Raw genomic sequence first — 20,340 nt, 5'->3', positions numbered from 1 at the left:
CCTTAAGTTAATACTTTGTTGCGATTACAGCTGTAAGTCGCTTGGGGTATGTCTCTATCAGTTTTGCACATTGAGAGACATTTTTTCCCATTCCTCCTTGCAATGCAGCTCGAGCTCAGTGAGGTTGGATGGAGAGCATTTGTGAACAGCAGTTTTCAGTTCTTTCCACAGATTATCGATTGGATTCAGGTCTGGACTTTGACTTGGACATTCTAACACCTGGATATGTTTATTTTTGAACCATTCCATTGTAGATTTTGCTTTATGTTTTGGATCATTGTCTTGTTGGAAGACAAATCTCCGTCCCAGTCTCAGGTCTTTTGCAGACTCCATCAGGTTTTCTTCCAGAATGGTCCTGTATTTGGCTCCATCCATCTTCCCATCAATTTTAACCATCTTCCCTGTCCCTGCTGAAGAAAAGCAGGCCCAAACCATGATGCTGCCACCACCATGTTTGACAGTGGGGATAGTGTGTTCAGGGTGATGAGCTGTGTTGCTTTTACGCCAAACATAACGTTTTGCATTGTTGCCAAAAAGTTCAATTTTGGTTTCACCAGAGTACCTTCTTCCACATGTTTGGTGTGTCTCCCAGGTGGCTTGTGGCAAACTTTAAACAACACTTTTTATGGATATCTTTAAGAAATGGCTTTCTTCTTGCCACTCTTCCATAAAGGCCAGATTTGTGCAATATAATATTGTTGTCCTATGGACAGAGTCTCCCACCTCAGCTGTAGATCTCTGCAGTTCATCCAGAGTGATCATGGGCCTCTTGGCTGCATCTCTGATCAGTCTTCTCCTTGTATGAGCTGAAAGTTTAGAGGGACGGCCAGGTCTTGGTAGATTTGCAGTGGTCTGATACTCATTCCATTTCAATATTATCGCTTGCACAGTGCTCCTTGGGATGTTTAAAGCTTGGGAAATCTTTTTGTATCCAAATCCGGCTTTAAACTTCTTCACAACAGTATCTCGGACCTGCCTGGTGTGTTCCTTGTTCTTCATGATGCTCTCTGCGCTTTTAACGGACCTCTGAGACTATCACAGTGCAGGTGCATTTATACGGAGACTTGATTACACACAGGTGGATTGTATTTATCATCATTAGTCATTTAGGTCAACATTGGATCATTCAGAGATCCTCACTGAACTTCTGGAGAGAGTTTGCTGCACTGAAAGTAAAGGGGCTGAATAATTTTGCACACCAAATTTTTGATTTGTTAAAAAAGTTTGAAATATCCAATAAATGTCGTTCCACTTCATGATTGTATCCCACTTGTTGTTGATTCTTCACAAAAAAATACAGTTTTATATCTTTATGTTTGATGCCTGAAATGTGGCAAAAGGTCGCAAAGTTCAAGGGGGCCGAATACTTTCGCAAGGCACTGTATATATATATATATACTTTTTTTGTATTACGTTTTTGACGTTGTTGTTCTGAACCCATTGCCTGCCAGTGGAAGTGACGTGGTAGAGTTCCCCACCCTGTCCATTGTTTGCATCTGTTGGCTGTGTGGAGCGTAGCTGACTGTTTCCCAGCCTGGCCTATACTGACATTACACACACCCAGTATCCAAACATGCATGGCTTGAGATGCGGTTACCGGTCGAGTGTGTGCAGCTAGCTACCTCGTTAAAACATTAACAGTGCTGCCACAGCTGCATGACTTTTGATTGACACTTGATTTACATCACCATTGATATTAGTTATGATTGGCTGATACGTGCAGCCGAGAGAGGACGAAAGACATAGAGAGAAGCGGCTGCATCAACAACCCTTTGACCAACTTCATCCACTGGCATAACACACATGCTGCTGCCGCAAGGCAGGGGGGCCCACGAGGTCTGTGTGATGCCCTGTAGATATGGAGAACAGAGAGGTCTGTGCGATGCCCTGTAGACATGGAGAACAGAGAGGTCTGTGCGATGCCCTGTAGATATGGAGAACAGAGAGGTCTGTGCGATGCCCTGTAGATATGGACAACAGAGAGGTCTGTGCGATGCCCTGTACATACGGAGAACAGAGAGGTCTGTGCGATGCCCTGTAAATATGGAGAACAGAGAGGTCTGTGCGATGCCCCCCTTACATACGGACAAAAGAGAGGTCTGTGCGATGCCCTGTACATACGGAGAACAGAGAGGTCTGTGCGATGCCCTGTACATACGGAGAACAGAGAGGTCTGTGCGATGCCCTGTACATACGGAGAACAGAGAGGTCTGTGCGATGCTCTGTACATACGGAGAACAGAGAGGTCTGTGCGATGCCCTGTAGATACGGAGAACAGAGAGGTCTGTGCGATGCCCTGTAGATATGGAGAACAGAGAGGTCTGTGCGTTGCCCTGTACATACGGAGAACAGAGAGGTCTGTGCGATGCCCTGTACATACGGAGAACAGAGAGTTCTGTGCGATGCCCTGTACATATGGACAACAGAGAGGTCTGTGCGATGCCCCCCTTACATACGGACACCAGAGAGGTCTGTGCGATGCCCTGTACATACGGACAACAGAGAGGTCTGTGCGATGCCCTGTACATATGGACAACAGAGAGGTCTGTGCGATGCCCTGTACATATGGACAACAGAGAGGTCTGTGCGATGCCCTGTACATACGGAGAACAGAGAGGTCTGTGTGATGCCCTGTAGATATGGAGAACAGAGAGGTCTGTGCGATGCCCTGTAGACATGGAGAACAGAGAGGTCTGTGCGATGCCCTGTACATATGGACACCAGAGAGGTCTGTGCGATGCCCTGTACATATGGACACCAGAGAGGTCTGTGCGATGCCCTGTACATACGGAGAACAGAGAGGTCTGTGCGATGCCCTGTACATACGGACACCAGAGAGGTCTGTGCGATGCCCTGTACATACGGAGAACAGAGAGGTCTGTGCGATGCCCTGTAAATACGGACAGCAGAGAGGTCTGTGCGATGCCCTGTACATATGGACAACAGAGAGGTCTGTGCGATGCCCTGTACATACGGAGAACAGAGAGGTCTGTGCGATGCTCTGTACATACGGAGGAGAGAAGAAAAGTGCCCCTGTTTGTGGCCTGCCAGCCATCTAACTGCAGATAATCGAAATAAGAAAAACCACACGGACCTCCCGAGTGGCTCATCACGCTCTAGTGACTCCTTGTGGTGGGCTGGGCACCTGCAACACATTGAAGCAGCTGGCTTCCGGGTTAAGCAGGCGGAAGATAAGAAACGCGGTTTGGCGATTCATGTTTCGGAAGACACATGAATCTACTTTCGCCTCTACCGAGTCCGTTGGGGAGTTGCAAACGATGAGACAAGATCTTAATTGGATATCATGAAAAAAGGGGTAAATAAAAAAAATGAAAAGAACACGTCCCAGTTAACAACTGATTTGTATGTCTCCCTCACTCTCTTTTCCACTCCTATGTCCCTCTCCGCCCCTCTCCTTTCTTCTTCCTCAAAAGGACAAAAACACATAATTGGTGGTCGGCTTTGTGTGTGTGTGTGCGCGCGAGAGGCGTTTTAACTGGGCTTATGGCGGGCGAGTGGGAAGGCTGTGGGATCATTAGAGACACAGCAGAATGAAAGAAAACCTCCACTCTTCCTAATGACTGGGATGAAAGCAACGGTTAATTGTTGTCTACAATGGACACGTTATTTAATTCTAACTAATTACCTTGTCAGACAAAGGGAGGGATGGAGAGAGAGAGGCCGAGAGGCTGTGTATCAGGTTGCATGGACACACACGCACACACACATATACACGCATGGATGCACACACACACTTGTCCCGCCTTACTCAGCAGAAGCGCAAGCTCAATGGAATTGATCACCTGGTTGATGGAAGAGAGACAGATGGAGAGAGAGAGAGAGAGAGAGAGAGAGAGAGAGAGAGAGAGAGAGAGAGAGAGAGAGAGAGAGAGAGAGAGAGAGAGAGGTCTGTGCTGTAGCATGTTATCTGTGCTGTAGCATGTTATCTGTGCTGTAGCATGTTATCTGTGCTGTAGCATGTTATCTGTGCTGTAGGATGTTATCTGTGCTGTAGCATGTTATCTGTGCTGTAGGATGTTATCTGTGCTGTAGGATGTTATCTGTGCTGTAGCATGTTATCTGTGCTGTAGGATGTTATCTGTGCTGTAGGATGTTATCTGTGCTGTAGGATGTTATCTGTGCTGTAGCATGTTATCTGTGCTGTAGGATGTTATCTGTGCTGTAGGATGTTATCTGTGCTGTAGGATGTTATCTGTGCTGTAGCATGTTATCTGTGCTGTAGCATGTTATCTGTGCTGTAGCATGTTATCTCAAATCAAAAACAGTCCCGTCTTTCCCTATGTAAAGCTTGTCTGGTCTCCATCACTTTCTTCAGCCAAGCGGTCTCCTCCACTTCCTCTCTCTCTCTCTCTCATTCCTTCTTCATCGCTTTCTTCAGCCAAGCGGTCTCCTCCACTTCCTCTCTCTCTCTCTCTCTCTCTCTCATTCCTTCTTCATCACTTTCTTCAGCCAAGCGGTCTCCTCCACTTCCTCTCTCTCTCTCTCTCATTCCTTCTTCATCACTTTCTTCAGCCAAGCGGTCTCCTCCACTTCCTCTCTCTCTCTCTCTCTCTCATTCCTTCTTCATCACTTTCTTCAGCCAAGCGGTCTCCTCCACTTCCTCTCTCTCTCTCTCTCTCTCTCTCTCATTCCTTCTTCATCACTTTCTTCAGCCAAGTGGTCTCCTCCACTTCCTCTCTCTCTCTCTCTCTCTCTCTCATTCATTCTTCATCACTTTCTTCAGCCAAGCGGTCTCCTCCACTTCCTCTCTCTCTCTCTCTCTCTCTCTCTCTCATTCCTTCTTCATCACTTTCTTCAGCCAAGCGGTCTCCTCCACTTCCTCTCTCTCTCTCTCTCTCTCTCTCATTCCTTCTTCATCACTTTCTTCAGCCAAGCGGTCTCCTCCACTTCCTCTCTCTCTCTCTCTCTCTCTCTCTCTCTCTCTCTCTCTCTCTCTCATTCCTTCTTCATCACTTTCTTCAGCCAAGCGGTCTCCTCCACTTCCCCTCTCTCTCTCTCTCTCATTCCTTCTTCATCACTTTCTTCAGCCAAGCGGTCTCCTCCACTTCCTCTCTCTCTCTCTCTCTCATTCCTTCTTCATCACTTTCTTCAGCCAAGCGGTCTCCTCCACTTCCTCTCTCTCTCTCTCTCTCTCTCTCATTCCTTCTTCATCACTTTCTTCAGCCAAGCGGTCTCCTCCACTTCCTCTCTCTCTCTCTCTCTCTCTCTCTCTCTCTCTCTCATTCCTTCTTCATCACTTTCTTCAGCCAAGCGGTCTCCTCCACTTCCTCTCTCTCTCTCTCTCTCTCTCTCTCTCTCATTCCTTCTTCATCACTTTCTTCAGCCAAGCGGTCTCCTCCACTTCCTCTCTCTCATTCCTTCTTCATCACTTTCTTCAGCCAAGCGGTCTCCTCCACTTCCTCTCTCTCTCTCTCTCTCTCATTCCTTCTTCATCACTTTCTTCAGCCAAGCGGTCTCCTCCACTTCCTCTCTCTCTCTCTCTCTCTCTCTCTCTCATTCCTTCTTCATCACTTTCTTCAGCCAAGCGGTCTCCTCCACTTCCTCTCTCTCTCTCTCTCTCTCTCTCATTCCTTCTTCATCACTTTCTTCAGCCAAGCGGTCTCCTCCACTTCCTCTCTCTCTCTCTCTCTCTCTCTCTCATTCCTTCTTCATCACTTTCTTCAGCCAAACGGTCTCCTCCACTTCCTCTCTCTCTCTCTCTCTCTCTCTCTCTCTCATTCCTTCTTCATCACTTTCTTCAGCCAAGCGGTCTCCTCCACTTCCTCTCTCTCTCTCTCTCATTCCTTTTTCATCACTTTCTTTCGGGCAGACACTCTCCAACTCCACACGGCAAATTCTCCAGGGTTGCCTCATCACTGACCGTGTTAAATGTAACACTAGGCCAATGTGTATATTGGTCCACGCCTAGTGCTGAGGCTGTTATACAGTGTTATGGAATTAACACTTATAGTGTTATGCAATAACACCTCCTTTAGTATTTCTAAGAGTAGGAAGTGTATATAGTCTGCACCAATGCTGTTATGCAATAACACCTAACATAGTATTTTTAACCATTACTCAAAGAGGTTAGTATTTCTTTAAGAGGCCACTTGGTGTTGATTTACAGACGTAACAACATTATTTGCAACTGTTTAGGGTCACATGCCGCTATGTTAGACTTCTGGACACTCAAACATAACCATAGACCAGTTAAAATGGTACAACACTTCTACTCAGGGGTGGCCAAAAATAACTAACTGAAAGCCCCCACCAAGCCATGTCTCAATATTATTTCCCAGTGTGCCTTGCCTTTTCAAGTGAGTAACCACCTATGACTGTATTTGTTAATGACATGGTTGTTGAATTCATTCATTTTCTGTCCTGTGGCCTTCAGCAAGTCAGTTAAGTGAATAGTATAATTAAAATGTAACTGTCCAAGACAATACATGTCTCATAAGGCCATTTTTAAAAATTGTAATCAAGTTACCTGAAAGTCCTTCTTAAAAGGCCACCTCAGGCTTGCAAGTCACATTATGCAAATTGCAAATTGATGTATAATTCCTATTGAAATCTTGCCAGAGTTAGGATATTCAAGATAATTTGGTCAGAATGGCTGTTAGGGTCATTGACATTGAAAAAGGAGACTAAACCATTAAACTGGAACAACCATTTCAGTAACTAGCTAACTAACTGAAAAATCGTATGAAGTGTTAAAACTGTACGTTATTTATCTTTATGGAGCAAAATATTAATCAAAACACTCATCAAAAAATCTACCTGCAACAGAGCATGCTGGGAAATATAATAATGATGGGCATGTTTTTGATGTGAACGTTTTACTCTCCACAGAGTAAAACGAACACAATCACACTCTCACCCTCAACTCTGGTTATTAACACCAACAGTGTGGTTATTTACACCAATGAGTGTTAATATAACACTTACAGAGTTCATTTAACACCTGAATCAACGGCAGAAATGTTACACTGAAAAACGAAATCCTCCTCTCTCCATCACTCGTTCTCCATCACTCGTTCTCCTTAAATTTATTCAGGCACGCACAGCAACACTTTCCCCCTCTCTTCCTCCTCAATTCACATTCATCCATTCTCTCACAGCTGTTGCTCGACTCAGACTCCTCCATTAGTTCAGATTAAAGCTGTTTTCCTTGTGAGGAGCAGTAAATCAAACACACACTGCACATTGTATGATCGCAGCGTGATAGTGCTCCTCATATACTTAGACTGGTTAGCATCGTAGCGTCGTCCTCTCAGAGTGAATGACTTGTTTAGCGCAACACACTGTAGAAACTGATGATGCTAACGACGGTAACAGTTTATACCTGTGCTAATGGGCCTGGGGTGCAGATTAAATGCACTGTAAACAAAGTGATGTGTGTGTGTGTGTGCGTGTGCGTGTGTGTGTGTGCATATGTATGTGTGTGTTTGTGTGTGTGTGTGAGAGAGAGAGAGCGAGAGAGAAAAAGAGAGGAAACTGCTCCTTAACAGGCAATAATAAAGTATTCTTCTTGCTAAATAAACACTGTACATTTACTTTAATCAGGCCACTAATGAATTGGCATCAAGGGGAGACTGCAATAGAAGCTATGGGTTTAGCTGTCCTATCTATCCCCCTCTGATACCATTACTGCACACATGCTCATCTCTACACTGATTTGTTATTGTAAATTACATGGAGAGATTATAATTACACACAATCTCAAAGGCCAAATGGTGGAGCAGGACGGAATGGAGCCTTATGGAATAAAATGGCTAATCAGAACGTAAGAAGCTTCCGACTGACATTATTCCCTGTTCTGTTTGGAATGCTGCTGCAGCATGATGCAAAGATGGGGGTTCTCCCTGGAAGGCTGGGGCTTCTAAAAAAGGTGATTAGGCAGAGGAAGGAAAGTATCATTAAAAGTCCATTAGCGGACCTGTGATGTACGCCTCGCTCCTCGAGAGAGAGAGAATCACACACACGCACACACACACGTAGACTGCTGAGGTGGGCCAAAGGTGTGTGTGTCGGGGGGAGGTGTGTGTGTGCATGCGTGGATGGGCATGTGTGCGTGTGTGCATGCGTGGATGGGCATGTGTGCGTGTGCGTGTGTGCATGCACACACTACAGTAATGACAAATTTAGGACCCTACCTCTGGGAGTGTGACAGGAAGAACCCTCTTGCGGCTGGCTCTCTAAGTGTCTGGTTATTAATTAAACATAGCGATGGCACTGGGGACAGTATATTAGCCTGTTTCTCTCAGTGTGGTGCAAAATGAACAGGCTCCTGAAGCGACTGGGGCACAGCTAGGGTCTTAGTGGAAGCCATCCTGGCTCCCTGTGTCATGCAATATTCATGTGCTCCTTTGAAATCAGAAGAAATGACAATGGTGAAAATTGGGGGTAAAACACCCGCTAATACTTTAAATCTGAAACCTAAGTGCCTGGTGTTTTGTAATTTTGAATATCCTATTTCAGATCATTTCCCAGACATGAAAGCAGCACCCAAACTTCCAGAGTTTCCCAGTTGGATAGTTTCAGAGTTTCTGATCTTCTGAGAGAGCTATCAAACACTTGGTAAAGGAGGTCTCCAGCCCTCGCTGATATATCCAAGGTATTAAGCTTTGGTTTCATCCCAAATGGCATCCTAATAGTGTGCCTTTTCGGATGCAGACAATGAGATTAGAGATCTCCGACATGCCGTTGAGAGAATGAGAGAATTGAATCAGTGAAGTGGGGCTTTGAATCCCAATTATCACTATACCATTAAGCCCTCATGCTCATCGTTGTCATTTCCTCCTAGATGTGTTTTTCTAATTATGAATTAAACTCAAATAAGTTTGGGTAATGAACCCCTGCTATGTTATTCTTTCCATACATTCCCTCTTTTTGTGTCCATGTCAGAGATGGGCAAATGTTTATTGTTATGTATCTTGTTAAAAATGCAAGATACTCTAAAGACCAATGTATCAAAATACATTTGCAAAGCATTGTAGTTTGATAAAATGCTGGTACATTGAGGTATTTACACACCTGCACTAAAACAACATTCCAAGTAACGGTAACACAAAAAAATACATGCTATGACTGTGATATGTGGTTGTTTATCTACCTTAGTGGAATGCACTGACTGTAAGACACTCTGGATAAGAGTGTCTACTAAATGTAAACGTAAATGTGAAAATGAACATTGCAAAAAACACTGGGTGTTATTATTGGCCTTGTTTTATATTAAGGACTCCGTTCAATCTGTAAAGATGATACAGATTCCGCTAAATAAATATTTAAGTCATTTCCTATTTAGCCAACATATGAAGAGTTTAAGGTGAATGCAGTCTTGACTAAAGCGAGAAATTGCCTTTAAATTTCAATCATGCTGTAAAGCTGAACTTCCGCGATGTGGATTGAATAGAGCACTAATACCCAGCATGCTTTGCAAGTGTTCATATTACATTAACATTCACATTTTGGTCATCTAGCAGACACTCTTATCACACCATAGCGCCAGAAGACTTCTGATACCAATGCAGGGTGAGAGGGGGCCACAATGCAGGGTGAGAGGGGGCCACAAAACTGTGAAATGCTATATTTCTATTTTTTATAGAAACGTTTTTAGTATTTTCTTTATTTTTGAAAATACAAATTATAGGTCTCGATGTAGTTCAGGGCGGTGAAATACAAATTATAGGTCTCGATGTAGTTCAGGGCGGTGAAATACAAATTATAGGTCTCGATGTAGTTCAGGGCGGTGAAATACAAATGACAAATTAGTCAAAAGTAACAGAACTACTGCCCATCTCTGGTCTGCTTCGTTGTAGAAGCACCGACCACACAGCTGAGTTTTTAAACTATATTATAATTTTTTCTGTCCATTTTCTGATAAGGACCTAAATTGTCACAATAAGGACCATTAAAAAGAATCCACTGAGAAAACACTTGATTGTTGCATTATTCCCTTGGTTATAACTTCCTTGTGTGACTATGTTACAATGGCTTGTCATTGCCTTCACTTTTGCTAGAATGGAAGGAAATTCCATTTGCTATAATGCCTGGCAATGCTGGCTTTTGTTTGCATTGTAGTGGTGCTCAAGCGGAGTCGTAATGGCAGATTGAGCCAGTCTCTCATTGCAGCATTTACAGGCAATGGGAGAGGGCGGTCCTGGAGCCCATTGTGGGAATGGCAGAACCCTGATGGAATCTGGGCTGCAGCTCTTCAGCCCTGCCCACAACGATTAATCCTTAAAACTGGACCATCGACAAAGAGGTGTGTGTGTGTGTGTGTGTGTGTGTGTGTGTGTGTGTGTGTGTGTGTGTGTGTGTGCGCGCGCGCGTGTAAACTCTGAAAAGCTTCTACATTCCCTTCGTATCCTATCCCACCACCCTAGAGACACTCGAACAACCAACTAACTAACCAAACTGCTTAACTGCCTTGTCTGCAACTGTAGTATTGAACCAAAGAACCAAAGTGGTTAGTTCACTTTTCAAGCCTAAACTTGCCTGGGAAACCTCAAGTGGACAGTTTGAGTTGCTCACCTTCTAAAGTGCAAGAAAAAGGACTAAACATGTGACTTTATTTTGATTGACCAACTTTTGTAGCCCAGTCCTCCTGACACCAAGTCTTCAGGGCCTATGTCAGTGCGACCCACTGTTAACAGGGTTAGACGCGCTCTGAGCATCGCTGATTGTAGTGAGTGCTAGCAGATTGTCTGTCTCTTCTAATTCGTCTCTCCTCTCTCCTCTCTCAGTGTCTCTGGTTAATTGTGGTGCAGAGCTCAGTGACTTGGAGACTTCACTAAGTGACTGGGGAGTGTTACTGGAGAGTTAGGAGTCCCAGGCCTTCACACATTCACACACGCAACAGATGTTCCACTCCATCTGAGAAGCCAGGGGACCAGGGGAGAAATCTCCAGCCTCCTATTATTTAAAAAGTTAGTGTTGAGTGTAGTGTTTATATATATATATATATATATATATATATATATATATATATATATGGGCTGCCACCAGTAAACACTGTACTGTAAAGACTGGTCTGGTATTAACAGGCTATAGACCAACAAACACTATGGGGGATTTCCATGATACATGTTTCTATTTCTGGGCCATTAGGGAACGGTCTGTCTGGGGGGTCTCTCCTTTCTCTTTCACTCTCTCCCTCCTGCATGGCCTGTTGTTTGTTTCTTTCTGTCCTCTCTCGCTGTGTGTATTTCTTGTTCTAGCCCCCTGTGTTCTCTGTATTTCTTATTCTAGCCCCCTGTGTTCTCTGTATTTATTGTTCTAGCCCCCTGTGTTCTCTGTATTTATAGTTCTACCCCCCGTGTTCTCTGTCTGTCTTGTTCTAGCCCCCTGTGGTCTCTGTCTGTCTTGTTCTTGCCCCCTGTGTTCTCTGTCTGTCTTTTGCTACCCCCTGTGTTCTCTGTATTTATAGTTCTACCCCCCTGTTTTCTCTGCATTTATAGTTCTAGCCCCTGTGTTCTCTGTATTTATAGTTCTACTCCCTGTGTTCTCTGTATTTATAGTTCTAGTCCCCTGTGTTCTCTGTATTTATAGTTCTAGCCCCCTGTGTTCTTTGTATTTATAGTTCTAGCCCCCTGTGTTCTCTGTATTTATAGTTCTACCCCCCTGTGTTTTCTGTATTTATAGTTCTAGCCCCCTGTGTTCTCTGTATTTATTGTTCTACCCCCCTGTGTTCTCTGTATTTATAGTTCTAGCCCCCTGTGTTCTCTGTATTTATTGTTCTACCCCCTGTGTTCTCTGTATTTATAGTTCTAGCCCCCTGTGTTCTCTGTATTTATTGTTCTACCCCCTGTGTTCTCTGTATTTATTGTTCTAGCCCCCTGTGTTCTCTGTATTTATAGTTCTAGCCCCCTGTGTTCTCTGTATTTATAGTTCTACCCCCGTGTTTTCTGTATTTATAGTTCTACCCCCCTGTGTTCTCTGTATTTATAGTTCTACCCCCTGTGTTCTCTGTATTTATAGTTCTAGCCCCCTGTGTTCTCTGTATTTATAGTTCCTGCCCCTGTGTTCTCTCTATTTCTAGTTCTACCCCCCTGTGTTTTCTGTATTTATAGTTCTAGCCCCCTGTGTTCTCTGTATTTATAGTTCTAGCCCCCTGTGTTCTCTGTATTTATAGTTCTACCCCCCTGTGTTTTCTGTATTTATAGTTCTAGCCCCCTGTGTTCTCTGTATTTATTGTTCTACCCCCGTGTTCTCTGTATTTATAGTTCTACCCCCCTGTGTTTTCTGTATTTATAGTTCTAGCCCCCTGTGTTCTCTGTATTTATAGTTCTACCCCCCTGTGTTTTCTGTATTTATAGTTCTAGCCCCCTGTGTTCTCTGTATTTATTGTTCTACCCCCGTGTTCTCTGTATTTATAGTTCTAGCCCCCTGTGTTCTCTGTATTTATAGTTCTAGCCCCCTGTGTTCTCTGTATTTAAATTTCTACCCCCCTGTGTTTTCTGTATTTATAGTTCTAGCCCCCTGTGTTCTCTGTATTTATTGTTCTACCCCCGTGTTCTCTGTATTTATAGTTCTAGCCCCCTGTGTTCTCTGTATTTATAGTTCTAGCCCCCTGTGTTCTTTGTATTTATAGTTCTAGCCCCCTGTGTTCTCTGTATTTATAGTTCTACCCCCATGTGTTTTCTGTATTTATAGTTCTAGCCCCCTGTGTTCTTTGTATTTATAGTTCTAGCCCCCTGTGTTCTCTGTATTTATAGTTCTACCCCCATGTGTTTTCTGTATTTATAGTTCTAGCCCCCTGTGTTCTCTGTATTTATTGTTCTACCCCCCTGTGTTCTCTGTATTTATAGTTCTAGCCCCTGTGTTCTCTGTATTTATTGTTCTACCCCCTGTGTTCTCTGTATTTATAGTTCTAGCCCCTGTGTTCTCTGTATTTATAGTTCTACCCCTGTGTTCTCTGTATTTATTGTTCTAGCCCCCTGTGTTCTTTGTATTTATAGTTCTAGCCCCCTGTGTTCTCTGTATTTATAGTTCTACCCCCGTGTTTTCTGTATTTATAGTTCTACCCCCCTGTGTTCTCTGTATTTATAGTTCTACCCCCTGTGTTCTCTGTATTTATAGTTCTAGCCCCCTGTGTTCTCTGTATTTATAGTTCTACCCCCCTGTGTTCTCTGTATTTCTAGTTCTACCCCCCTGTGTTTTCTGTATTTATAGTTCTAGCCCCCTGTGTTCTCTGTATTTATAGTTCTAGCCCCCTGTGTTCTCTGTATTTATAGTTCTACCCCCCTGTGTTTTTCTGTATTTATAGTTCTAGCCCCCTGTGTTCTCTGTATTTATTGTTCTACCCCCGTGTTCTCTGTATTTATAGTTCTACCCCCTGTGTTTTCTGTATTTATAGTTCTAGCCCCCTGTGTTCTCTGTATTTATAGTTCTACCCCCTGTGTTTTCTGTTATTTATAGTTCTAGCCCCCTGTGTTCTCTGCATTTATAGTTCTAGCCCCCTGTGTTCTCTGTATTTAAATTTCTACCCCCCTGTGTTTTCTGTATTTATAGTTCTAGCCCCCTGTGTTCTCTGTATTTATAGTTCTACCCCCCTGTGTTTTCTGTATTTATAGTTCTAGCCCCCTGTGTTCTCTGTATTTATAGTTCTAGCCCCCTGTGTTCTCTGTATTTATAGTTCTAGCCCCCTGTGTTCTCTGTATTTATTGTTCTACCCCCGTGTTCTCTGTATTTATAGTTCTAGCCCCCTGTGTTCTCTGACTGTCTTGTTCTACCCCCTGTGTTCTCTGTTTTTATAGTTCTAGCCCCCTGTGTTTTCTGTATTTATTGTTCTACCCCGTGTTCTCTGTATTTATAGTTCTGGCCCCTATGTTCTCTGTAGTTATAGTTCTAGCCCCCTGTGTTCTCTGACTGTCTTGTTCTACCCCCTGTGTTCTCTGTTTTTATAGTTCTAGCCCCCTGTGTTTTCTGTATTTATTGTTCTACCCCCTGTGTTCTCTGTATTTATAGTTCTAGCCCCCTGTGTTCTCTGTATTTATAGTTCTACCCCCTGTGTTCTCTGTATTTCTAGTTCTACCCCCCTGTGTTTTCTGTATTTATAGTTCTAGCCCCCTGTGTTCTCTGTATTTATAGTTCTAGCCCCCTGTGTTCTCTGTATTTATAGTTCTACCCCCCTGTGTTTTCTGTATTTATAGTTCTAGCCCCCTGTGTTCTCTGTATTTATTGTTCTACCCCCGTGTTCTCTGTATTTATAGTTCTACCCCCCTGTGTTTTCTGTATTTATAGTTCTAGCCCCCTGTGTTCTCTGTATTTATAGTTCTACCCCCTGTGTTTTCTGTATTTATAGTTCTAGCCCCCTGTGTTCTCTGTATTTATAGTTCTAGCCCCCTGTGTTCTCTGTATTTAAATTTCTACCCCCCTGTGTTTTCTGTATTTATAGTTCTAGCCCCCTGTGTTCTCTGTATTTATAGTTCTACCCCCCTGTGTTTTCTGTATTTATAGTTCTAGCCCCCTGTGTTCTCTGTATTTATAGTTCTAGCCCCCTGTGTTCTCTGTATTTATAGTTCTAGCCCCCTGTGTTCTCTGTATTTATTGTTCTACCCCCGTGTTCTCTGTATTTATAGTTCTAGCCCCCTGTGTTCTCTGACTGTCTTGTTCTACCCCCTGTGTTCTCTGTTTTTATAGTTCTAGCCCCCTGTGTTTTCTGTATTTATTGTTTCTACCCCGTGTTCTCTGTATTTATAGTTCTGGCCCCTATGTTCTCTGTAGTTATAGTTCTAGCCCCCTGTGTTCTCTGACTGTCTTGTTCTACCCCCTGTGTTCTCTGTTTTTATAGTTCTAGCCCCCTGTGTTTTCTGTATTTATTGTTCTACCCCCGTGTTCTCTGTATTTATAGTTCTGGCCCCTATGTTCTCTGTATTTATAGTTCTACCCCCTGTGTTTTCTGTATTTATTGTTCTAGCCCACTGTGTTCTCTGTATTTATAGTTCTAGCCCCCTGTGTTCTCTGTATTTATAGTTCTAGCCCCCTGTGTTCTCTGTATTTATAGTTCTAGCCCCCTGTGTTCTCTGTATGTATTGTTCTAGCCCCCTGTGTTCTCTGTATTTATAGGTCTAGCCCCCTGTGTTCTCTGTATTTATAGTTTCTACCCCCCTGTGTCTCTGTATTTATAGTTCTAGCCCCCCGTGTTCTCTGTATTTATAGTTCTACCCCCCTGTGTTTTTTGTATTTATAGTTCTAGCCCCCTGTGTTCTCTGTATTTATTGTTCTAGCCCCTGTGTTCTCTGTATTTATAGTTCTAGCCCCCTGTGTTCTCTGTATTTATAGTTCTAGCCCCCTGTGTTCTCTGTATTTATAGTTCTAGCCCCCTGTGTTCTCTGTATTTCTTTCTCTAGCCCCCTGTGTTCTCTGTATGTATTGTTCTAGCCCCCTGTGTTCTCTGTATTTATAGTTCTAGCCCCCTGTGTTCTCTGTATTTCTTTCTCTAGCCCCCTGTGTTCTCTGTATTTATTGTTCTAGCCCCCTGTGTTCTCTGTATTTATAGTTCTAGCCCCCTGTGTTCTCTGTATTTATAGTTCTAGCCCCCTGTGTTCTCTGTATTTCTTTCTCTAGCCCCCTGTGTTCTCTGTATTTATTGTTCTACCCCCGTGTTCTCTGTATTTATAGTTCTAGCCCCCTGTGTTCTCTGTATTTATTGTTCTAGCCCCCTGTGTTCTCTGTCTTTCATGTTCTTCGCTCTCTGTTTTTTGTGCTCATCAAACATGCACAAAGTCTGTGGCAGGGAGAAGAAGCTAGCTGGCTCTGTGCTCTACAGTCGTACTGCATGCCTGTGGGGACTTCTTGGTCACTTTGTTGGAATAAGAAGCAGTCGCTTCAGAAACAACATGACAGACTTGCACTAGTTGCTACTCCAACTCCATAGGAGTGGGTACAAGTTGATGTTTGAGTTGTAAGGCCACAGGCAAGAAATGCAGCTCAAGACCGGCAGCGTTGTAGATCTTTAGAACTATGTTCCTCCAGGAACAAAAAACAATTAGGCAAGTAAGAAGAAGTTGCCACTAACAACTCACACAGGGTCAGATATTTCATTCCCAGATATTTATGAATTATTTTCCAAAGCCTTTCACAAAGCAGAGAAAAAGAAAAAAACTATTCTAGAATCATTGTGTAACGAAAACAGCCCAGTGAATGAACGGTGTTCTGCTCCGAGAACCGCTACAACAGTCTCTCTCCAAGGAACGGTTAAGGACGACGGCCCTGTAACGCCCCAGAGATGAAAGATTCATATTTTTCTCTAATTTGAGGAGGAGAGGGTATGTGGAGGATAGGACGTGAATCACTTAGGCCTCCTCTCTAAAAGGTGTGACGGGCCCATACATCTTTAATGGGGACAGTCTCAAAGTGGCACTTGATGTTCCTGTAGAGCTAAGAGTAGATGGGAGAATTACACAACCACATGCAGAGAGACTGAGACGTGGTCGGCTCAACAATGCGGTCCCAGACTGATGTGTTCTGTTAACCATTGACAGGTCTGTGCGTTCTGAACAGTGAGAACACACAATCTAGTATGTTCACCAACATAGCCACTGTAGTAGGTCAAAGTTGTGTGCTGGTAAACCTTGGTATTGCATAGGTGCAATTAGGCCTTGTGATGCTTATTCAGCTTCAGGTCTTTCTAAATTCTCACTTGCCACATATTGTAGAGAATTTTGGGGGGTTTAGCTCTGATCAGGACTCAATCCCAGGTCCTGCGACTGTCAAGCCAACACCAACCATTATGCCAAGAGGGCCAAACCTTTTGACGAGTCGCTAGGTGTTGGGTTAAGGTCTCTACAATATATTTTGTGTGTAATAGCTAGCTACTCACCCCAAACATTTGCCTGAGGTCTGGGTCTCTGAAGCGGAAAGGGATGTTGGAGACATGTAACCGTTTGGGCTGCTGCTTCTCTGATGAATCACACTGCTGCAGGTGGAGCTGATGGGAGCCCTCCGTTTGCGCAACCTCTTCTGCCTGCTGGAGGGAAACACAGACCACAAAAAAGTTGTTCCTAGCTTAAAGAACACTGGAATCTTGGGTATTGTAAAAATAAAATGATAGAGTGGAGTTTGGGTGGTTGTAAAAGAGAGAGTGTGAGCATGGGAGTGTGAGAGGGACACGAAACCTCACTAGTCATAACTCATACTGTACACTCTAAAGCACCTTGATTGAAGCTAAATCACTTAAACATGATAATGCAATACCAACCAAAACACTGTGGTTTTTAATAATAAAGAATTTACCTGAACATATTTAACTGTCTCTGTTCTCTAAGAGTGTGTGAATATGTCTTAGATAGTCTCCAGAATGGCACCCTTTCCCCTATATAGTATACTACTTTTGACCAGAGCCATAGGGCTCTGGTCAAAAGTAATGCACTATGTAGGGTATAGGGTGCCATTTGGGACATAGCCTAAGTGTTAATATCTTAGTCATACTGTAGGTTAGTGTGAGGGTCAGGTTGGAGGGGTCATGTATTTGCTATTCTCTCTGCTCTCCTGGCATTTGTCTGTGGCACAGGAGATTAGGAAAGCTGTCTGGGAGGAGTGGACACAGATATAACTAACTAAAAAGGTCTAGACTACAGCATATATTACAATTAGATAGAGAGATGGGGAAGAGGGAGAGAGAGAAAGAGAGATAAATAAAAAAGAGAGAGAGAGAGAGATAAATAAATAAAAAAAAGAGAGAGAGAGAAAGTGATGGAAAGTAAGAGGAACGATGGTGAGAGAGGTATAAAGACAGGAAGGAAATGACGGAGAGAAACGGAGGGTGACATTAGAGAGACGGGAGAGAGAGAGGGAGAGAGAGAGAGTGAGAGAGAGAGAGAGAGAGAGAGAGAGAACTAGGGATTCATCCAGACATCCTCTCATCCCTCAGACCCAGTGTGATCATCTGTCCATCACTGGCAGAAAGTGGCAGCGATAGGTCTCCGGGAGGGACGGCCCTTTGAGGTGTCGCCGTGACAACCTCCATTTACTTCACAGTTATCAGAGTAAGCATGACGACGGGGATCTCTGTTACCAACACCCAGGGGACCACTCTAAACAGGCCCTGAGATAAGACAGACACACGCAGCTGGGAAACGGAGTTCAGTTGTGGGGAGGACACCAGTGGTGGCTAGTGGCACTTTAACTCAGCTCATATTAATGGCTTGAAACATGGTTTCTTTGAAACATTTTCATTCACTACATTACATTACATTACAGCCATTATTATGAGCCATCCGACCTTCACCAGCCTCCGCTGGAGGACCGATATCTCAATTTAAGCCTTACCTGAGCTGAAACTACCAGGTGGGGTTATACTATCAGAAGGAAAGCCTTCTACTGTCAGTAGGTAGATGTTGAATGAACTCCTTTTACTTTGTTTTTGATGTAAATGCTCCAACCTATTCTCATATGGAGGAGGAACTAGGAGGGAAGCAGAACAAATCAAATCAAATCAAATCAAATTTTATTTGTCACATACACATGGTTAGCAGATGTTAATGTGAGTGTAGCGAAATGCTTGTGCTTCTAGTTCTGACAATGCAGTAATAACCAACAAGTAATCTAGCTATTCCAAAACTACTACCTTATAGACACCTTATAGACACTTATAGACACAAGGGGATAAAGAATATGTACATAAAGATATATGAATGAGTGATGGTACAGAGCGGCATAGGCAAGATACAGTAGATGGTATTGAGTGCAGTATATACATATGAGATGAGTATGTAAACAAAGTGGCATAGTTAAAGTGGCTAGTGATACATGTATTACATAAAGATGCAGTAGATGATATAGAGTACAGTATATACATATACATATGAGATGAATAATGTAGGGTATGTAAACATTATATTAGGTAGCATTGTTTAAAGTGGCTAGTAATACATTTGACATCATTTCCCATCAATTCCCATTATTAAAGTGGCTGGAGTTGAGTCAGTGTGTTGGCAGCAGCCACTCAATGTTAGTGGTGGCTGTTTAACAGTCTGATGGCCTTGAGATAGAAGCTGTTTTTCAGTCTCTCGGTCCCAGCTTTGATGCACCTGTACTGACCTCGCTTTCTGGATGATAGCGGGGTGAACAGGCAGTGGCTCGGGTGGTTGTTGTCCTTGATGATCTTTATGGCCTTCCTGTGACATCGGGTGGTGTAGGTGTCCTGGAGGGCAGGTAGTTTGCCCCCGGTGATGCGTTGTGCAGACCTCACTACCCTCTGGAGAGCCTTACGGTTGTGGGCGGAGCAGTTGCTGTACCAGGCGGTGATACAGCGCGACAGGATGCTCTCGATTGTGCATCTGTAGAAGTTTGTGAGTGCTTTTGGTGACAAGCCGAATTTCTTCAGCCTCCTGAGGTTGAAGAGGCGCTGCTGCGCCTTCTTCACGATGCTGTCTGTGTGGGTGGACCAATTCAGTTTGTCTGTGATGTGTACGCCGAGGAACTTAAAACTTACTACCCTCTCCACTACTGTTCCATCGATGTGGATAGGGGGGTGTTCCCTCTGCTGTTTCCTGAAGTCCACAATCATCTCCTTAGTTTTGTTGACGTTGAGTGTGAGGTTATTTTCCTGACACCACACTCCGAGGGCCCCCACCTCCTCCTTGTAAGCCGTCTCGTCGTTGTTGGTAATCAAGCCTACCACTGTTGTGTCGTCCGCAAACTTGATGATTGTGTTGGAGGCGTGCGTGGCCACGCAGTCGTGGGTGAACAGGGAGTACAGGAGAGGGCTCAGAACGCACCCTTGTGGGGCCCCAGTGTTGAGGATCAGCGGGGTGGAAATGTTGTTGCCTACCCTCACCACCTGGGGGCGGCCCGTCAGGAAGTCCAGTACCCAGTTGCACAGGGCGGGGTCGAGACCCAGGGTCTCGAACTTGATGACGAGCTTGGAGGGCACTATGGTGTTAAATGCCGAGCTGTAGTCGATGAACAGCATTCTCACATAGGTATTCCTCTTGTCCAGATGGGTTAGGGCAGTGTGCAGTGTGGTTGAGATTGCATCGTCTGTGGACCTATTTGGGCGGTAAGCAAATTGGAGTGGGTCTAGGGTGTCAGGTAGGGTGGAGGTGATATGGTCCTTGACTAGTCTCTCAAAGCACTTCATGATGACGGAAGTGAGTGCTACGGGGTGGTAGTCGTTTAGCTCAGTTACCATAGCTTTCTTGGGAACAGGAACAATGGTGGCCCTCTTGAAGCATGTGGGAACAACAGACTGGGATAGGGATTGATTGAATATGTCCGTAAACACACCAGCCAGCTGGTCTGCGCATGCTCTGAGGGCGCGGCTGTGGATGCCGTCTGGGCCTGCAGCCTTGCGAGGGTTGACACGTTTAAATGTTTTCCTCACGTCGGCTGCAG

The 20,340-nt window shown here is 44.1% G+C and overlaps 1 protein-coding gene across 1 annotated transcript in view; it reads right to left on the bottom strand.

Annotated features, from left to right (window-relative positions):
- The window catches only part of LOC109899150 (RNA binding fox-1 homolog 3), a 745,488-nt gene that overhangs the window by 33,299 nt on the left and 691,849 nt on the right, over positions 1-20,340 (bottom strand). The window contains exon 8 of the mRNA XM_031836492.1: positions 16,826-16,972. Within this exon, the coding sequence (XP_031692352.1) occupies positions 16,826-16,972 (147 nt within the window). The remainder of the gene's footprint in view (positions 1-16,825; positions 16,973-20,340) is intronic.

Source organism: Oncorhynchus kisutch, linkage group LG11 (assembly GCF_002021735.2).
Source record: "Oncorhynchus kisutch isolate 150728-3 linkage group LG11, Okis_V2, whole genome shotgun sequence".
Lineage (NCBI taxonomy): Eukaryota > Metazoa > Chordata > Actinopteri > Salmoniformes > Salmonidae > Oncorhynchus > Oncorhynchus kisutch.
The sequence above is the reverse complement of the archived record's forward strand: the minus strand, read 5'-3'. Positions and strand labels throughout refer to the sequence as shown.